General features: G+C 48.0%; 1 protein-coding gene across 8 annotated transcripts in view; it reads right to left on the bottom strand.

Annotated features, from left to right (window-relative positions):
* Positions 1-17,408, bottom strand: part of TENM4 (teneurin transmembrane protein 4) — a 728,135-nt gene that overhangs the window by 487,376 nt on the left and 223,351 nt on the right. For all 8 annotated transcript variants that reach the window (XM_070490574.1, XM_070490568.1, XM_070490572.1 and 5 more), the window contains one exon: positions 15,188-15,289. Coding sequence is in view for 7 of the 8 variants with exons in the window: in XM_070490568.1 (XP_070346669.1) it covers positions 15,188-15,197 (10 nt within the window). In the remaining variant the exon portion in view is untranslated. The remainder of the gene's footprint in view (positions 1-15,187; positions 15,290-17,408) is intronic.

The raw sequence follows: 17,408 nt of genomic DNA, 5'->3' as shown, positions 1-17,408 counted from the left end.
TGCAGGGCAAGAGCAAGTCACAGAATCACAAGTAAGCACACCCCTGTTTCAGGGATGCTATCTCGGAGGCTGTCTGGAGTTCCCTCCTCAACGTCTCTGAAGGCCCAACTCCTTTGTTGTATGCTTTTCTTCTGAACTTCCTCCTTATTTCACATGTTAACATCTCAGTGAACTACTCTGAAGCTTGTTCTGGAGGATCAGGCAGCACCCTTTCCATAACTGCAGACACTGGTGAGGTTGCTAAACCAGCACAGGAAGCTTCGTCTCTGCAGAGTGTTCCAGACCACGAAACTCCTCATGGCCCACCTCTGCTCCATCTCCGCACTCTGACCCTCCCCTGGGCATGGCTGGATCAGAACCCACCCCGTGGCCTCCAGGACAAGACACAAGCACCATGAAGCCTAAGGGCCAGTAGTTCTCTGAAACCTGGATGCTGTGTTCTTTGCAGTTCCCCAGATTTTACCCACTGCTCTGGGCCCATGAGGCTGTCCAGGGCCCCTCTCCACTCTCTGAGACATCCCCACACAATGGAGGGGGAGAAGGTGGCCTTTGTAGTCAGTGGGTTCTAGGTTCAAGATCTGCCACCTGCCACCTGTGTGAGCTACAGAAAGCTCTCCGGCTCCTTGGGCCTAGGTTGCGAGGAGGTTGGGTGAAAAGACCTCAAAGGTTCCTCCAGCCTTGCAACTCCTCCTGGAGAACCCACAGTGCCCAGGCCGAGCAGACGCTCATCTCTGAGATGGTAACAACTCCCACTGCTGCAACGGGCCGTTGTGAAGATCAACGAGAGAACACACAGGAAAACACTGGCCAACCGCAACATGCTTTACAGGGTGAGAGCTTCTGTTATTACGTTATAACCTAGTTTCTCTGCAGTGCCTCCCGACTCCCTGTCTTGTTGTGTGCGTGTGTTTCCTTTGGTGGCGGGGAGAAGAGTGAGAAGCGGGCATGGGAGGCTGGGGGACGGGGAGGGAGCTGCAGGGCATTTCTCAGCCCACGTTTGGATGTGCTGGCCCACGCCCTGACACGTTCTGAGCAGGGATAATGAACCGGCTCAGACACTGCTCATCGCTGCAGACAGGGCTCGCGGGGGAAACAGCAGGAGTCAGAAAGGAGGCCCCTCTGCCGGCTGGCAGAGCCCGGCGCCCTCCCCCGCCTGCAGGCTGGGGCACTGCCTCCTGCGTGTCAGAGATATGGAGGCAGGTGACCCAGCAGTCACATCTGACTTGGACAGGCCAAGACAGGAGTCGGGCGGCAGCGGGGCTGGGAGGACGGTTCTGACAGGGTCAGGAAGAGGGGGACAGCTGTGCTCACTGCTGGAAAAGAAGGCTTTTATTGGGATTCAGAATTGAACCAGCTTCAGGCCTTGCCCTCGGGAAGATCCCGTAAGGTAGGAGTAGAGCTGAGCCTGGGGTTGGAAGTCGGGCAGGGTGAGCCGCTGCCATCTCTGCCTCTGCCACTGAGTCACTTGGACAATGCCCTCACTTCTCTCCGCCTCGGTTTCCTCATCTATAAAATGGGGACGATGATGACAATAATAGTTGAGTTGCTGTTAATAAGTGAGACAGCACAGTAATTGTAATGCATTATTTAATAATAATGTTAGTTATAATTATTAGGGGGAAGAAAGTTAATTAATCATTCAACACACATGTCATGAGCCCGTTCCGTGCCAGGCATCATTCAGGAATTCTCACCTGTGCAGGCCTCACGGGGCACTAGTGTGGATGTTGACAGAGGGAAGTATGGAGTTTTGGGGAGATAAAGAAGGGCCACCCACCTTCCTTTCACAACTCTCCCTACATCCTCCCCACCTCCACAGGTTACTCCTTTCTGTTCACACCCCACCTGCCTGGTCCTGGGTCAACAGTTTCTTCCTTAAATGATGGTGCCGAGGGCAGGAGCTTGAGTCGAGCCCCCAAATTAACTAGCAACCCTGGGAAAATCCCAAACTCTCTCCCCAGAAAAGGCAATCACTAAGAAGCTTTTTCTAAATTATTTTTCTTTCTTTTTTTTTTTTGGTGAGGAAGATTGCCCCTGAACTAACATCCTTGCCATTCTTCCTCTGTTTTGTATATGGGATGCCACCATAGCATGGCTTGATGAGTGGTGTGTAGATCTGTGCCCAGGATCCAAACCCGTGAACCCCAGGCCACTGAAGCAGAGCATGCAAACTTAACCGCTACACCACTGGGCCAGCTCATCACTAAGAAGCTTTATCGCCACCTGGATGTCTCAGCTTCCCTGACATGAAGTACTCCAAACAGACTGAATATTAACTGTGTCTCTGAAGGAAGAACCAGGAAATGTTGTCTTTGATAACTCAGATGGATCACCCAATCCCTTAGATAATTCCAGGAGCTCCGGGGACATTGTGCACTCTCGTGGTCCCCAAGAGTGGCATCCTGTTCATGGCCTGCAGCCTCCTTCATCAGCCTTGCCCCCTCTCGTGAACGTGTGTTGGGCTGGATGGGGGTAGGGAACTCACTCCTCCTAACACTTACTAAGTACCTGCTAAGTGCCAGGGGAGTTACATGTATGATTTCATTTAACCCTCAGAACCACCTTGTGAGGGGAGGGGTTATTATCCCATTTTACAGAGAAGGAAACTGAGGCAGAGAGAAATTAACTAGTCCATCCAAGGTCATACAGGTTGTTAAGTGAAGGAGGCAGCATTTGAACTTAGGGGTGTCCGGCTCCAGCACTATGGCTCATTCACTTACACCAGTGGTTCTCAGTCTTTCTGTTCATTATAACCCCCCCACACCCCCACCAAGGAGCCTTCATAGACATTATTTTTTCCAAATCCCTCCCCCCCTATGAAATTTTAATGCCGTAGATGAACTGTACATCTGTTTATGTCCTGTGGCCCTTTGGAGGGTCACACAGCATCATAATAACTAAGAGTTTTTCACCCCTAGCCCCCCGAGAACCAATTTCGCCCCCTTGGGGATAATAGTGCCCCTGATGAGAATGCATAAATTATACCAGTGTTTCTCAAAGTGTTGCCCCTGCAGTGGAGGGAGGCAATGCTTACCCACAGACCAAGACCAGGAAAGGAAAATCAGCAGGACCATGTCTCCTCAAGTGGAGTGTTCATGTTTTCTGTTGAGGGACTGGCTATTTGTGGGATTTTGTTTCTAGATTTGCTATATGCTCAGTAATACTTTAGATTTACTTGCCACTTCCTATGGGATGCCTGCCTAGACACCCTGACCTGAGGCTAGCTTAGCCCCCTTCCACCTGCAGTTTTGTTCTGGCAAAACCGTGATCAGATTCCATGGTCACTGTCCATCTAAATGTCCTTGTACACAAGACGAAGGACCGTGGCTTGTCCATCTCTGCATCCCAAAGCCTAACATGGCCACAGCATGTAACAGGTGCTCAAACATCTTTGTGGAATGAATAAACTGATGGGCACATGAACTTCAGATTGCTCATGCTGCCTCTGCTGCACCTGGCTAGTGCTTTAGCAAGGACCACATCGGGGATGGCCAGATCATAGCAATAGCGTGTAGGCATGCCTTCAGAATGTGGTACCTTCTGGGCACCTTTCACAAAACCAGAGCTTTCATTTGACAACATCTATAGGCAATGTTTTTGGTCAAGGCCACTGTGGGGCTGAGATGAGCACAGGATGAGATCTCAGAAGAGTGAGGGTGATGACACTGAGAGACGGACTTGGCCTATGGTATGAAAACTTCCCCTTGCTTCTCTTGGCATACTTCATAGACCTTTGAGCAAAAATACAATAAACTGTCAACCAGTAATAACCAGAGAAATCCTAGCTGATGAAGTCTCATGTTGACACCAGTGAAGGACAGCGGTGAGCACTTCAGACTTCTGTTTCCAGCAATATGGCTGCCTACTCACCCTAAGGAATTCCTCTAAGGCAGGGCATGAAAAAATACTAAATTAAACACAAACAAATTTATTTTTAAATATAGACTGAGCTGTCAAGAAAGATAAGGAAATCCTCAGAGGTCAAAATAACCACAAGACAGCATGATTCCATACAGGTTGCCAAGCACTGAGTGGGCGACAGGGCTGGGGGAACCTGCCAGTCCTTGATGGTCTGGGGCTTGTAGCTTTAAAGGACCAATGAAAGGAACAAAGCAAGGTCCTTCAAAATATGGAAGTCAAACCGAGATCCCCACTTAAGGCAGGACTCCACATTTACTCCTCAGTGAAAGGGTGAATCAGAAAAAAGCAACAAAATCCCACCCCACAGAAGGAGACAGTAGGGAAGCTTGACCCTGGGGCTGGGCAGAGAAGGAGGAAAAACAGAAAGAGGCTCCTCTGAGAATCCCCAATCACAAAATGGCCCTCACGTGGGTCTGGAACTTGACCACATATTACCGTGAGGCCAGAAAAATAGGCCCAAGTCCAAGCCGAGCGTTTAATTTAAAGTAACTCCAAGTTGGTGGTTCCTCCAGGCACCTGGCAGAAGCAAATGCAAGTCCTTTTTGGAGGAACGGATTTTCAACTCAGGCCTCAAAGGAGACCCACAAAGTTTTAAGTCATGAATCCACAATTTAACAAATCGCAGAACACACGAGGAAACAAGCCACCAAGAGCAAGAGACAGCAGAAGCAAGGAACAAATGAATCAGACCTGTGAATCCTACGGGTACTGAAATGATCAGATTCAGAAAACAAAACAGGTGTGTACAATATTTAAAGAAATATATAAGGGTAAGTGAAAGTATAAACAAAGAACAGTCTATCAAAAAAGACCCAGCAGATTGAAAGATAAATAACCGAAACTTCTAGAGATGGAGGGCTGAGGTATGGGCTTCTGGAGACCATTGTTCTAAATATGGCTTGCAGTATCAGAATGAACCTTGGCTTTGGAATCAGAAAACTAAAATGCTGTGTGACTTGGGTCAGTCACTGCCTGTCTCTGGGCCTCAGTTTCTTTATTTGCAAATGAAGGGGTGGAGCTAGATTACCTCATAAGTCCAACTCCATAAACCGCTCACATTTATTGAGCACCTGTTTTTTCGTGCTACCCCTGATTATCAGTACTTTACATAATTTTTAATCCTCGCATAGCCCCTTGAGGTATGGGCTCCTACGATATCCATTTTACATAGTAGGAAACCGAAGCAGAGAGAGACTGAGGAACTTGTCCAGAGTCCAGGGCTGGTGAGCCAGGCTGGGACTCCATTGGTCCGATTCCAGAGCCTCCTCTCTTCCTCTGCACTATCTATCCTTCCAACACGCTTAGCTCTTAACATCTGGGAGTCCAGCTCTAGCAAGGGACAGCTCAATGGCTGGGACAGCTCAATGGCTGGGACAGCTCAATGGCCAGCACAGGCTGTTAACAGCCACTCCAGTGGGGTGGCAAGAACACCATGAAGTTAGTTATCAATAACCAAATATTATTAAGGACATTCTATGAGCAAGGCCTGTGCTTATCTTAGACCAGAGCTATTACGACAGAGCAGCAAGCAGTGACAGATTGCCTGGGCTTACCTTCTGAATATGCAGGTTTGGGAACCTTTCATTCTGAAAGCACTTCTCTGTGCCTTGGTTTCCTCATGTGTAAAATGGGGATGATAATGGTACCTAAGATCGCTGGGTTGTTGTAAGGATTAAATAAGCTAATACAAGTCAGGCGTGCAGGGAGTATGCCACAAATGGTAGTTCTTGCTGCCGCTGTTGTTCTTGTGATTATTTTCAGCCTAGTGGGAAGAAGTTGGGTTTGCACAGCCCACCTTGATTCCATGCCAGGCTCCCCCACTTCCCAGCTGTGTGACTTATAGTCATTGACCCTCTCTGAGGCTCCATGGCCCCATCTGTGAATCAGAAATAACAATGCTTACTTCACCGGTAGTTGTGAGGGTTAAATGGACTGTGAAATGCCTAGCGCAGTGGCTGACATATAATAGGTACTCAACAAATGTCTGTTCTCACCCCTGGAGTGTTTTCTGCACACTCGGCTTTTCCACCATGGTTAGAATCCAAAGAGGCAAAGAATTCTCTGCTCACAGATGTTGACTCACTGTTCTTTTCCACAAAGGGAGCTTTAACAAAAGCAGTGGAGGGTGGAAGATGTCTTAATGCATCCATTTCACAGCAGGCAAGTCAAGGCAATACAGTGGTAGCGGTCCACAGCCTTGGAAACAAGCCTTCAGGCCACGACCTTGGCTGCTATGGCTAAACTGGCCTCCAAGACGTGCAGCTGAAGATGCAATTAGCAACAGGAAGCAAGCCCTACTATTATGAGGATTTGGTCATTGATTCCACCAAAGATAATGACACTGACCTTCCCATTTGGAAATAAACGAGGTATTCAGCTTGTAAATGGCTCTGCGATCATTCTGCGCACCAAGAACTGGGCAGCAGCATCACCTGGGGGACGGGGGACAGGTAAATAAGGGTCATATTAAAGGGGTTTCAGAAGGGCAGTGACATCTCCAGCAGTGGCCATGTCACTCTGCCAATCCCAACCCTGGCAGGCCTCAGGGAAGGGCAGGATTCCACACTGGCCTTCCCAAAGCATAGCAGGCCAGGACCGGAAGTGGTTCCCTCATAAAGATTGCTTTTTTGAGCAAACAGGGAACTCTGGGATTTCAAGTTCAATCTGCGGCACCTTTTGGATTTCATCTTAGGTCATCTGCTCCCTCCACTTCCTTCCTAAGACCATCCATGTGTTCACTTGGTCCAAGAACACTGAGTAAGCAGATACTGTGCGCTGATGATAATGGTGGCATGGTGGGGTGGTGGGCATTCCAGGTGCTCTATGTGAAGAACAAAGGTGCAAACTCAAGGATGGGAAGGAGACCTCGGAGGATAGACAGATGGTCTGGGAAGAAAAAGCCTGAAACCAGCACAAGGGTATCAGTGGCCATGGCAGCACAGCTTGGACTCTGGAACCTCCCAAATTGGAGCCTGGCGCCCTCTGGGACCAGACTCAGCATTTTCTCTCCACATGGAGCACAGTGTGGTGGTCCCAAACAGACCTGGCTTCAAACACCAGCTGCACCATGTACTAGGACATATATGTCACTGAGCAAGACATCTCTCTGTGTCTCAGTTTGATCGCTGGAAAATGAGGATTCTCCTATCTCATAGAGCCAGAAACACACAAGTTTTCATAATGAGGATAAAACATGCAATGTGCCTCACACAGACACTAACCCAGAGTAAGAGTTCAATAAATGACCATTTATTCTTGCGTCACTGACATAATTGGCACCATATGTGACAATACAGTCTTAGCCTCATAAGCCTTGTTTGCCTTACTCAATATTTATTTAAGAACTAAGCTCTGCCGTTTAGGATTATTTCTCCAACCTGACCCTGAGAAAAATAATTTCTCTGTTCCAAGCCCTTTGACCTCCCAAGTTCCCATCAACAACCAGGATGGACAGTTCTGGCAGGGCCTGACCACTCACTAGTCTCTGAGTCACTAATAGCTCTAGTTAATAGTAACTCAGGGGTAATAGCTAGATGTGGCCATGTCTTCTATGAAAAGTAAGTGATACACAAGTGGAGATTAGGGGGCCGGCCCCGTAGCGCAGTGGTTAAGTGTGCATGTTCCATTTTGTCGGCCCAGGGTTCGCCGGTTCAGATCCTGTGTGCGGACATGACACCGCCTGGCAAGCCATGCTGTGGTAGACATCCCACATATAAAGTAGAAGAAGATGAGCACAGCTGTTAGCTCAGGGCCAGTCTTCCTCAGCAAAAAGAGGAGGATTGGCAGCAGGTGTTAGCTCAGGGCTAACTTGCCTCAAAAAAAAAAAAAAAAAGTGGAGATTATTGATGATCTGCTGTGTGCAGGGAAGCTGCCATGGTAGACTCCAAAAGGGATGGACAAAGAAGCATAATTGGTGTTCCTGGTCAACCTTCCAAGAGTTAAAAAGTGTATTTGGAAAGATACAGTAGAAACATTTTAAAAAGAGCAGTACATAGCAGTAAACACTCTAGGTCAAACAAATGGGGCCGAGTCCATGTGGATAGTGGGAAAAGCAATCGTGGGCTTTGAAGAGGCTGACGCGTTTGAGTCCCAGTTCTGCCATGTACTAGCAAGCTATCCTGGGGTGGGAGGGGGTTCCTCAGTTTATTGATCTGTAAAATAGGGAAAATACCACCTAAATGCCATGACAATTAGAAAACATGGTTCCTGCCTGGCACGTAGTGAGTGCTCAATTCGCTGTTAGTTTCTTTCCTTCTTCTTTCCGTATTTCCCCTTGTCTTCTAGGTAACTGATATTACTTTATTTGTTAGGGAATTAGAATTAGTAGTGGATGAATTTTATGTGCCTGTTGGTGACCACAGTCCTCTGTACATATAAATTTATATCCCATCAAGTAGATCCTTGTGCAAAAGCTTCCAGTGGCTTCTCACTTCTTTCTTTGTTGTTTTGTGAGGAAGACTGGCCCTGAGCTAATATGTGTTGTCAATCTTCCTCTTTTTTTTTCTTGAGGAAGATTGTTGCTGAGCTAACATCTGTGCCAATCTTCCTCTATTTTATGTGGGATGCTGCCATAGCATGGCTTGACGAGCAGTGTTGGGTCCACGCCCAGGATCTGAACCTGCAAACCCCAGGCCCCCGATGCAGAACGCACAAACTTAACCACTACGCTACAGGGCTGGCCTGGCTTCTCACTTTTTTTTTTTTTTCAGGAAGATTAGCCCTGAGCTAACTGCTGCCAATCCTCCCCTTTTTGCTGAGGAAGACTGGCCCTGAGCTAACATCCATGCCCATCTTCCTCCACTTTATATGTGGGATGCCTACCACAGCATGGTGTGCCAAGCAGTGCCATGTCCACACCTGGGATCCGAACCGGCAAACCCTGGGCCACCGAAGCGGAATGTGAGCACTTAACCAGTGCGCCACCGGGCTGGCCCCATCACTTCTTAAACAAGAATAACAAAGTCCCAGCTCCTCCACCTGGCATGACAAGCCTTCCTGCATCAGTAAGCTTCAATGTCCCAACCACTCTCCTGCTGCAACGCTCAGCCGAGTGGTACCCACGTGGCTGCTGGGTGTGGAGGAGGGCTTACCTCAGCCTTGAGGATGTTAAGGACGGTAAGAAAAGCTTTTCAGAGGCAGTTACATTTAAATTGAACCTTAAAGAAGGACAAGGATTTTGCCAAGTAGACCAAGATGGGAGACAGCATTCTGGGCCAAAAGAATATTCTGTGCAAAGACCTGGGGCCTCCCCAGGACAGCCAGGCCTCATTCCAGGAGAATTCTCATCCTTTCTCTGCTAAGACTGTATCACTTCCCCTTCTCTCTTTTCTAGATACACAGCTGACTTCTTCCCGACTCCCTGCTGAACTTTGTAGCAAGGATCTTGCCTCCTGCAACCAGTTTTCAAAGTGTGGCCCAGGGACCCCTGCGTGTCCCCAAGCCCCTTTCAGAAAGTCTGTGAGATCAAAAATATATATATAACGCTATGCCATTATTTGACCTTTTCATCCTTATTCTCTTATGAATATACAGTGGAATTTTCCAGATTGAAAAGAGAAGCAGATATATCTTCTATTAAGCCAAATATTAAAGAGATTTGCCAAAACGTAAAGCAATGTCACCTCATACATTTTTTTTGCTTTGGAAAAGTCATTTTTCATAAAAATGTGTTATATATGTTAACACAAGGTTTTGTTATTATTATTTTAAATAATCCATAAACAACAATTTCAGCATTTTTTTCAGGGCTAATTACTAGTATGACAAATTTTGATCGATATAATTCACATAAATAAAAACTCTTGGGGGTCCTCAATAATTTTGAAGGGTAAACCAGGGTCCAAAGCCAGAGAGTTCGAGAACCACTGCTTTAGGGCAAACGATGAAGACGGTAGGGAGGGCAAAGTGCGTCATCTACCTTGGGGAACTTCTCAAGTGGCAATTTCTGCCCATTACTGGGAAAAGGGCCCACAGGCAATCTGTCCCTAGCTGGACCTTTCTGTCTTGCCCATCCCCGCACCCCTCACCTTCCTGTCCTCAGGCCCCCTCTCTCTCTTAGCTGTAACCTCTTCAGGGCTCAGGGAGGTGTGTGGTCAGGAGGTTTTGGTGTCAGAAAGCCAAACAAATGACTCAGTGTCTCTGATTTGCATTTCCTAGATGGCTAAAAAGGTTGAGCATTTTTTATGGGCTTATTGGCCATTTCTGTATTTTCTTTGGAGAAATATCTATTCAAACTCTTTGCCCATTTTAGAATAAGGCTGTTTGTCCTTTTAGTGCTGAATTGTAAGTGTTCTTTCTATAGTCTGGCTACAAATTCCTTATCAGATCATGATTTGCAAATTTTTTTTCCATCTCATGGTTGTCTTTTCACTTTCTTTTTGGTGTCTTTTGAAACACAAAAGTTTTTAATTTTGATAATGTCCAATTAATGTATTTTATCTGCTTCCTCCCTTTTGTATGCACTAAACCATTGCCTCATCTAAGGTCATGAACAATTATGTGTATGTTTACTTCTAAGGCTTTATAGTTTTAGCTCTTAGATTCAGGTCAGTGATCCATTTTGAGTTAATTTTTGTATATGGTATAAGGAAGGGGTCCGACTTCATGCTTTCGCATGTGGATCTCCAGTTCTCCCAGCACCATTTGCTGAAGAGATGACTCAGTGTCTGAGCTTTAGTCACCTCATCTCTAAAATGAGATTTAAAAGACCACTTTGCAGGGTACTATGAGCATTCAAGGAGATAGACGGAAAAAAGGGCCCTATGGAGGGGTCCCTGACACCAGCAGACAGTTAATGCCTCTAACTGAAGGGACAATGGATTCGAAAGTGCTCCAAAACACTGGTCATCCTTACTATAATTGGACCACAGCTTGTCCGTCCCTAGAGGTCTTTGGCATCCATGGTCCCTCTGCTTGTCACAGAGCCTGTACCATCCTCAGGACACTAGTTTGCAACTCCTCTCCAGGGAACCCCTTTTCTGAGTGGCCCTGATGACCTTTTTCTTCTCCCCTTCTCTTTTTTCTTTCTTATTTTGTACCACAAGTTTTGCATTAAGTGCTCTTGGTATTAATAAATAAATTAATTAAAAACGGTTAACCCACTCAAATCTTTTCTGGAACGCTGCTGGGAAGGGATGAATGAACGAGTGGGTCAATCCATCAAAAGGCCCCTAATTTAAAGTCAGAAAAGTGAAGCCCCTGGAGCTATGCAGGCCAGCCCATGGGTAAGGCTCCTACCCACCCTACCCCCTCCCACTCTGGAGAGATCCTTTTAAATCACATCTCCCTCCTCCGTGGTGTTTGCAACACCTCCCGATTTAGTTTTCTCTCTGAATTTCATTAGTTTCCCATTTGCCTCTTCTTCCTGCTCTCTGGGGCAGGCGTTAAGCAGGAGGAGACTGAGCTGGCAACAAGGGCTCCTGCCTCCTGACTGGGGACACGCAGAGGAGCAGGAGGACTGGTACCCTGGGCTGCGATTCCAGATGCTGCTCTGTCCACTGGGCTCAGGCCAGCAGACAGTAACTGGACCCTAACTGCATGCCAGGCCCTGGGGCTGAGAGATGAGGAGCTGTATTTGCCCTGGAAACTCCCAGGCTCCCGGGGATGGATGGTGCCTGCGCAAGGCGCTCAGGACCTTCGCCTTCCTGCGCAGGCAGTGAGTGAGAAAGAATGAGGGAGTGAGTGGGGGGAAAATCCAGGAAGAGGGGCTGGAGGGGTATGGGCAGCAGAGCATAACAAGTAATGATATGGAATATGGTGCTCAGTTATTCGTTGTTCATTCGCTCATTCAATATCTAATAACTGAGGCCCTGCTCCGTGCCAGGCAGTGTTCCAGGCGGATGAACACCACCGGACCAGCGCAAAGTATGTCCCTGCCCTCGTGTAGCTTACATTCCAATGGAGGAAGACGGGAAATAGATAATTAAACTTGCAGAGTAATATTTAATGCGTCGGGTGGTGGTAAAAGCTATGTAGAAATGTTCCAGTGGCAGAGGGGCACAGGAAGACCTGGAGGGGTGCACTGCTCCTCGTAAGGGGTGGCGGGGCAGGCCTCCCGCGCTCACCTCCTCTACGCCCACCTTGCTCACACTGCTGGCCTCCTGCCGCTCCCTGAGCAGCAAACACAGTCGTGTGTGTTTAGGACCTTTCAGCCCCTCCGTGCTCTGCTCACGGAGACAGTGACGCAGAGATCTGCTCACGGCTGTTCCTCTGCCTGAAACGCTTTCCCCAAGACTGGAAACAGGCTTCTATGCCTTTGCTCTGAGGCCAAAGTGTGCTTATGGTTCAAGGAACAGCAAAGAGGCCAATGAGTGAGGGGTGCACAGAGAGGGGGTCAGGGAGGGCACGGGCCAGCTCCTCTGAGTCCTGGTGGGTCACGGTGAGGCCTTGGGCTTTTCTTCTGTGTGAGATGGGGAGCCACAGGAGGAGATTGAGCAGAGGAGTGATCTGATCTGATTGATGTTTTAACAGCTGCCTTTGTGTGAGATTCTGGGAGGGAAGGACGGGAGCAGAGCCCCGTGAGGCCATTGCAATAATCCAGGTCTGAGATGGTGGCTTGGACCAGTGTGAGGACAGAGGAGGTGATCACACGTGTTGAGGAGGGGAGAAAAGTGATGGGGTCATTGTAAAAATAGCACAGTGTGCAAGGGGAGGGAAGGCGGGATGAGGCCGGAGAGAAAAGGAGGAACATTCCAGGCAGAAGATGCCAAGGCTCAGAGTCAACCCCATCCTGCTAGACTCAGATCCTGCTACTTATATTTCTGCGATTTCTTCCTTCCCTCAATGCAGATGAGTTCAAGAAGCCGTGCTCTGAGCCCAGCCATCTGGGCAGTACCAACATGGGGAGGAGCAACCCAGTATCTGGGCTCCATGAGGCTCCCTCTGTCAGAGCTGAAAGCTGTGTTCACATGTGACACCCGCAGGATGTTAGGGGAACCAGGGGGAGAAAGGCCCGGGATGGGGCGATTTAGAGGAGCAACAGGAGACTCTTTTTCTTGGGGTTTAGATGGAGTGGGGGATGAGATTCGATTTTTCATTTGAACTTTCCCATCATCACTACGAGTGAGCATGGATGGGGTTGAAGAGTTCACCTTGAGCTTAGTTACCTCCCTTGCCGAGTGAACCTCAGTTTTCTTAAACATGGAATGGTAAGAACTACCTCATGGGCTTGTAGGAGTTGAATGAGATGCATAAATCAAGTACTTGGCACAATGCCTCAATAAACGTGACCCCATTTTGCCTGTCCCTCTATGAAAAGCTAAAAATCTTAATAGATCCCCTCAGAGAACTATATGTCTCTACTGCCCAGCATTTATCTTGGTTCCTATTTATACATTCTTCAGGCTGAGAGGAGCAGCTACTTTCGTTTTTGTTTCTTGTTTTACCCCCAGAGCCTAGCCTGGTGCTGGGCCTGTTGTAAGTATTCAACATGTTTTGGCTGAATAGTCCAGTAAACGACTGAATCTGAGGTTAGGTAAGATGTAGGCTCCCGCGCTTTTTAGCTGAGAGACTTCAGACAAGCTAGTTCATTTCTCTGAGCCTGAGTTTCCTTCCCTTAAAATGGAAATGATACCTACCATGGCAGAGGCAGCTACTGCGCATCAAATTGCCATTTCTTTCTCACATTTCCCAGAGCCCCAGAAATCACGCAGGACCACGTGTCTAGTTCTGGCCCATGGGTTGCATGTCACTTCTGGGCCAAAGCATTTAAGAGCCAATGCTCAAACTTCTGGCCATCTCTTCCCTTGCTGCAGAGACCAAGGTGGTATACCCAAAACATGGCAGAACTTTCACCAGCCTGGCCCCTGAGTCACGAGGTAGAGCAGAGACCTCCACCCGCCTCTGTTAGACATGTAGTGTGAGCTAGAAATAAGCCTTTGCTGTGTTAAGCCACTGAGATTGTGGAGTTAATTTCTTCCTGCAGCATAACTGAGCCTCGCAGGACTCGGAATCCTACCTTGCAAGAGTGCTTGAATGGATAAGAAGAAATGCTTGGTTCACAGTAGGTTTTCAGCAAAGAGCTTGCTCCCCGGGCCCTGGATCCTTCCTCTGCTTCTTCAGCCTTCCTCACCATGACCCAGCCTCCATTACGGTTCTACCTTTTTCTGTGCCGTGTTCCTTCTCTAGTTTGAAACATCGTTCCACGTTTCCCACTCAACCCAGCTGTGTCCTATTGTTTTTGTCTCTGCTCTTCTGCACAGCAATGTGAAGAGCCTCTGCCAGAGAGCCATTCTGGCCAGCTGGACCTGGCTTCTACCACCTGTCCTCTGGGAAGCCACCCACTCACCTCCTCCTGTCCCATTCTCAACTATGTCAACTCTGCCTCTCATCCTACTCCAGCTCAGCCTGAAATGGAGCTACTGAACGCTGGACCCTGCTGCTGGTCTCCTGGATCCTCGAATGACCCTGATCATCACTGCTGGTCCTGGACCTGCATGGTGCTTCCTGGCTGCTGATGGGGTTCAGGGAAGGCCACCCCAAGATGCGGCACTCTGGTATGCAGACTATTTCAAGCTGAAGACAATAAAGGCTCAGACTCAGCAAGAACATTTGACCTTTCCCCCCTAACTGCCTAAAAGAAATTTAAAATAAAGGCCTGTCCCCAAGACAGGCCATCATCGTAGATAACTTTGGGTTCTGGTAGACTGGGAGGATCCTTGCTAAGCCCACTCTTATCAAAGTTCTATTTACCAAACATTTGCTTTTCCATTTCCATGTGGGTTGCCTTCCTCCCCTTTGAAGGCCCAAACCACTACCCCAAATGTCCTCCTTATCTGTGGCCGAAGATACTTAAACAGGTAGCCTCGGTCAGTTGGCTGAGTTGCTCAGGTTGCCTGAGGCCTCTCCCATGTATACATGTTATAAAGCTTTGTTTAATTTTTTGCTGTTATTCTGCCTCATGTGAATTTAATTCATTGTCCAGCCAGAAGAACCCAGAGCGGGTAGAGGAAATGTCTTCCTCCCCTACACTGCCAGCTCTCCCATTGCATCCCAGCTGGATGCCTGGCCCTTGCCTGCCCTGCCCTGCCCTCCTACCATGCTGGCTATCCGCTTGGCTTCCAGCACCCACCTGTCTTCCCACTGCGTCTGCTCCCCAAGAAAGCTACCTCCACTGTGGCCTGACCTCCTCCACTTCTCATGCTGCTTAGTGGCAAAAGCCTTCAACCAAAAAGTATGCACATTTTCAGATTCCAAGATGGTATTTGTCATCAAGATCACAGGTTGGCAGTTGATGATGCAGAAAATCAGAGCAGACAAGGGGACTGACCTGGCTCCATGTCAGCACGTTCTGAAGAGTCAACAGTGTCCGTGGGCCCTGTAGCCCTCTCTACAGGGCCATCAGATCCTGGAGGGCCGGTCGGGATCCTTTCTGTTGAAGCAGAGAACACAGACCCAACTGAGTGAGGTGGCAGGATACCCTCCACCCTTTGTCACAGATCTCTCTCCAGCAGTCCGTGCAAACACACACCACTGGGGAGATGAGGCTCGTTCCTCGTCCCACAGCAATGAAGAGAAGCAAGAGGGGGTCCCAAACACCCAGAAAATCCCACACTACTGCACTTCCTCTCTGCAGCCTTCCTGGGAGGCTCTGCTGTGCCGCCTTCTGTTCTCCCATCTCATCTGGTGCTGTGGGAGGAACAGGCTTGTCTGACAGCCATTGTTTACATGTGTTTCCTCAAGCTGACCAAACCCCTCAAGGGCAGGGACTCCAGATCAGGCCTCTTTACAACTCAGGGGCCAATGGGCTTGGAGCACAGTAGAAACTGAGTATTTTGAGAAGAAGGATTGACTATATGCTGTGATGGGGGTGGCAAGAAGGGGGTTGTGGGGATGGAGCATGTGGCTGAGGCTCTGGCTCCTGCAACAGCTCTATCGTTGATTGACCAGGCTAATAAACAGGTCACTTAGCCTCTTTGAACCTTGATGTCTTGCCTGCTAAATGGGCCCATCCTCCCCGTGATATATGACATGGGAGTGCCGGGAGTCACCTGGGCAGAGTTCCTTACACGAAAGAGTTCTGGCTCTGGCCCACTGGCTTATCACCCTGCACACTCTAGCAAATCACTTCCCCTCTCTGAGCCTCTGTTTCCTCATTTGAAAGAGGAAGATTCTGAACTAGGTGACATGCGCGGTCTTTTCTGCCCCTAGAATTTTATGACAATGAATTTGACTCATCTCTGCATCTCCAGTGCCTATGGAGATATCTCTACCCAATAAAGGTGAAATGAATAAAAGAAATCCTATCGCAAAAGAAGGGTGAGGGGAGGCTCAAAGACTTCAAGTCATTCACCTCAGGTCACTGCCAGAACAAGAATGGGAATTTGAAGACAGGTCCTCACAGACTCAAGGTCTGTGTACTTTCCCCTGTACCAACTACCCACACCCACCCACTAAAAATACCACAAAATGCCTTTTCATATAAAAGACCCATTGGGCTAAAGAACAAGGTATGAAGGAGACATTTAGGCATCTGAGGTAAAAGGTCATCATTTGAGAAATTCTCTCAATATGTATTTGCCAAATATACCTCAGATCCAAGCTAAAGCTATTACTGTCTATTAGAAGGTGAGGAATTACTGGTAATTTCCATTAAAAACAAAATCCCCCTAAGTGTGAAATTTTGCCAGCTTCATTTGCATTTCATGTTTCTTTACCGTAAATTCTCATTATTCTAAACAAAGAAACAAAAAAACTGTATTAGGCAAGAACATTCACGAGGCTCTCCCCTAGTACAGAGAGTCCATCCGCCTCCCCTGGGGGTCAGGCCCCTGGGCACCATCAGGGTCGAAGACAACATGGGCCGGACAGAATGAACAATACAAGGTTTAGAAGTAAACCTGGAAAAGCCCTTATAAATCATCTATATTCACTGAAATAAAAAATAGGCAGTCTGCTACAGAGGATATGACTATCATTTTGTGCATCTCAAATGAGCAAAAACGGCTCTTGTGCCCTTCACTTCTATTTACCCTGCCTTGCTCATTACAACTTTAGCTTCCAAAATTTCAGAGGGGAGCAGGAAGTTGTTCTGCTGTAAGAACGGGCCTGGGAAGAGGCATTTTTTCTCCTGTGTGTGGGTCTTTCCCCATGTGCCCAGTGCCTTGTGGATTTTAGGACTCAGAGCTGTTGGCTTTGCCCCCATGGGTCCTGCTGGGGTGCTAGTCATAGCCAGTGACTTGGAGAAAACACTCATGGTCTTTCTCAAAGCCCTCTCCTTTGTCCAGGCCATAAAATTCCACTCTGCCCCTGTAGCTTCAAGCCAAAGCTTGTGCTTTGCAGCCTCATCTGTGCCTTATGATCCTCCTTCCTTGAAGAAGCTGCAGAACTGCCGTGTTACTCCTCTCCCCCTTCATCTTTGCCCGGGCTTCAGTAAAGACATCAACTCCTTTCTTCGAAGTGTTTATTTCCTTTTCAATTTGCATCCCTGAATCCCTCCTTTTTCAAAGTACGTCCAATAAGCATCACAATGACTGTTAATGAAACCAAAA

This window comes from Equus asinus, chromosome 20, assembly GCF_041296235.1.
Source record: "Equus asinus isolate D_3611 breed Donkey chromosome 20, EquAss-T2T_v2, whole genome shotgun sequence".
Lineage (NCBI taxonomy): Eukaryota > Metazoa > Chordata > Mammalia > Perissodactyla > Equidae > Equus > Equus asinus.
The sequence above is the reverse complement of the archived record's forward strand: the minus strand, read 5'-3'. Positions and strand labels throughout refer to the sequence as shown.